We start from the raw sequence: 1393 nt of genomic DNA on the forward strand, positions 1-1393 counted from the left end.
AGTCTTTGTTCAAATACTAGTGCTAGTGGGGATTACCATACATGGAGGATGTGTCCCCCCTCCTATTGGTGGAGGGATATAATCTAATGATGATTACATCATAAGCTTGCACAATACACATTAATATGTAAAAAAATCTTCATGGCAGTGGCAAGAAATGATAGTTCTTTGTTGTGCAGAGAAGTAAGTAAACATTTCTAAAAAAAAAAAACATTTATAATTTTAAAAACTTAACTTAGGCTTGTATCGGAGAACTATGCAAAAATTAATATTTTTATATAAAAAGTACAAAAAAAAATGTTCAGATTTCAATTTCTGTTTTTAAGTTTACAGATTTTACGAAACGTAAGAGACTCACCACTGAAAACAAACTGAGAATCTGGACTAAAAGAAGCTTCTAATGGAAGTCCCTTGTTGTTTATATGACCCTAAAAAAGTAAAAATAACATTTCTTTGATTTATAACGCCTTATGCTGATGACACTTGATCTGTTGTTCATCAGATGGTTTATAAAACTTCAACAAATAACTTATCTTAAGTAACACAAGTGCCAAGGTAAAAATTTAAGTATTAAACATTATTTTTTGTCAGTACAAGTGTTAAAAAATATTATCTATTCTCAAAACTTTTTAAGGAGTAACAAAAATATCTTGGTACTTGCAGGCCTAACTGTTCATAACAAAAGAAAACTGACACCAGAGGTCTACACCAAAGAAGATATAAAAATAAAGCTAACTTGACAATTATTTTAAAGTAGAACCTTATGTCTTTAAAGGTTATGTAATGTATACTTCTAACTTTAAAAACAAGTGCAAGCTCACAGCAATTTAAATATGAGAAATGACACAATATACCAACAAAAATTTACTTCAAGCTTAAGGGTTAGGTTTCTAATAAATGCCATTTCTCACCATCAATGTTTGTAGTGGTTTTCCTTGGAAGGCATCAATTAAATGTATAACCTGACCATTAGTAGATATAAGAATCATCTTTCCATCAGGACTAAACTTCAATCCTGTCCAATCACAATCTTTGTCTTGTGGAAGCTTAAAACTGTTAAATGGGCCCTAAAATCAGAAAACAAAGTTTTATCAAAACCTCTAACACCAGCTTGGAATACTGAACTAATATATAAGATTAGCTTCATCTTGTTATACCTACAGTTTAGCTTCATCTTGTTATACCTAGAGATTAGCTTCATCTTGTTATACCTAGAGATTAGCTTCATCTTGTTATACCTACAGTTTAGCTTCATCTTGTTATACCTACAGTTTAGCTTCATCTTGTTATACCTACAGTTTAGCTTCATCTTGTTATACCTAGAGATTAACTTCATCTTGCTATACCTAGAGTTTAGCTTCATCTTGTTATACCTACAGTTTAGCTTCATCTT

General features: G+C 30.8%; 1 protein-coding gene across 1 annotated transcript in view; it reads right to left on the reverse strand.

The window, feature by feature from the left end:
* Positions 1-1355, reverse strand: part of LOC106473418 (WD repeat-containing protein 82-like) — a 9219-nt gene extending 7864 nt beyond the window's left edge. The window contains exons 1-2 of the mRNA XM_013934098.2: positions 912-1355; positions 359-428 (exon numbers count right to left, since the gene is read on the reverse strand). Of these exons, the coding sequence (XP_013789552.2) occupies positions 359-428; positions 912-989 (148 nt within the window). The 5' untranslated portion in view covers positions 990-1355. The remainder of the gene's footprint in view (positions 1-358; positions 429-911) is intronic.
* Between the last annotated feature and the right edge of the window lie 38 nt (positions 1356-1393).

The sequence above is a fragment of the Limulus polyphemus genome, unplaced genomic scaffold, assembly GCF_000517525.1.
Source record: "Limulus polyphemus unplaced genomic scaffold, Limulus_polyphemus-2.1.2 Scaffold6157, whole genome shotgun sequence".
NCBI lineage: Eukaryota > Metazoa > Arthropoda > Merostomata > Xiphosura > Limulidae > Limulus > Limulus polyphemus.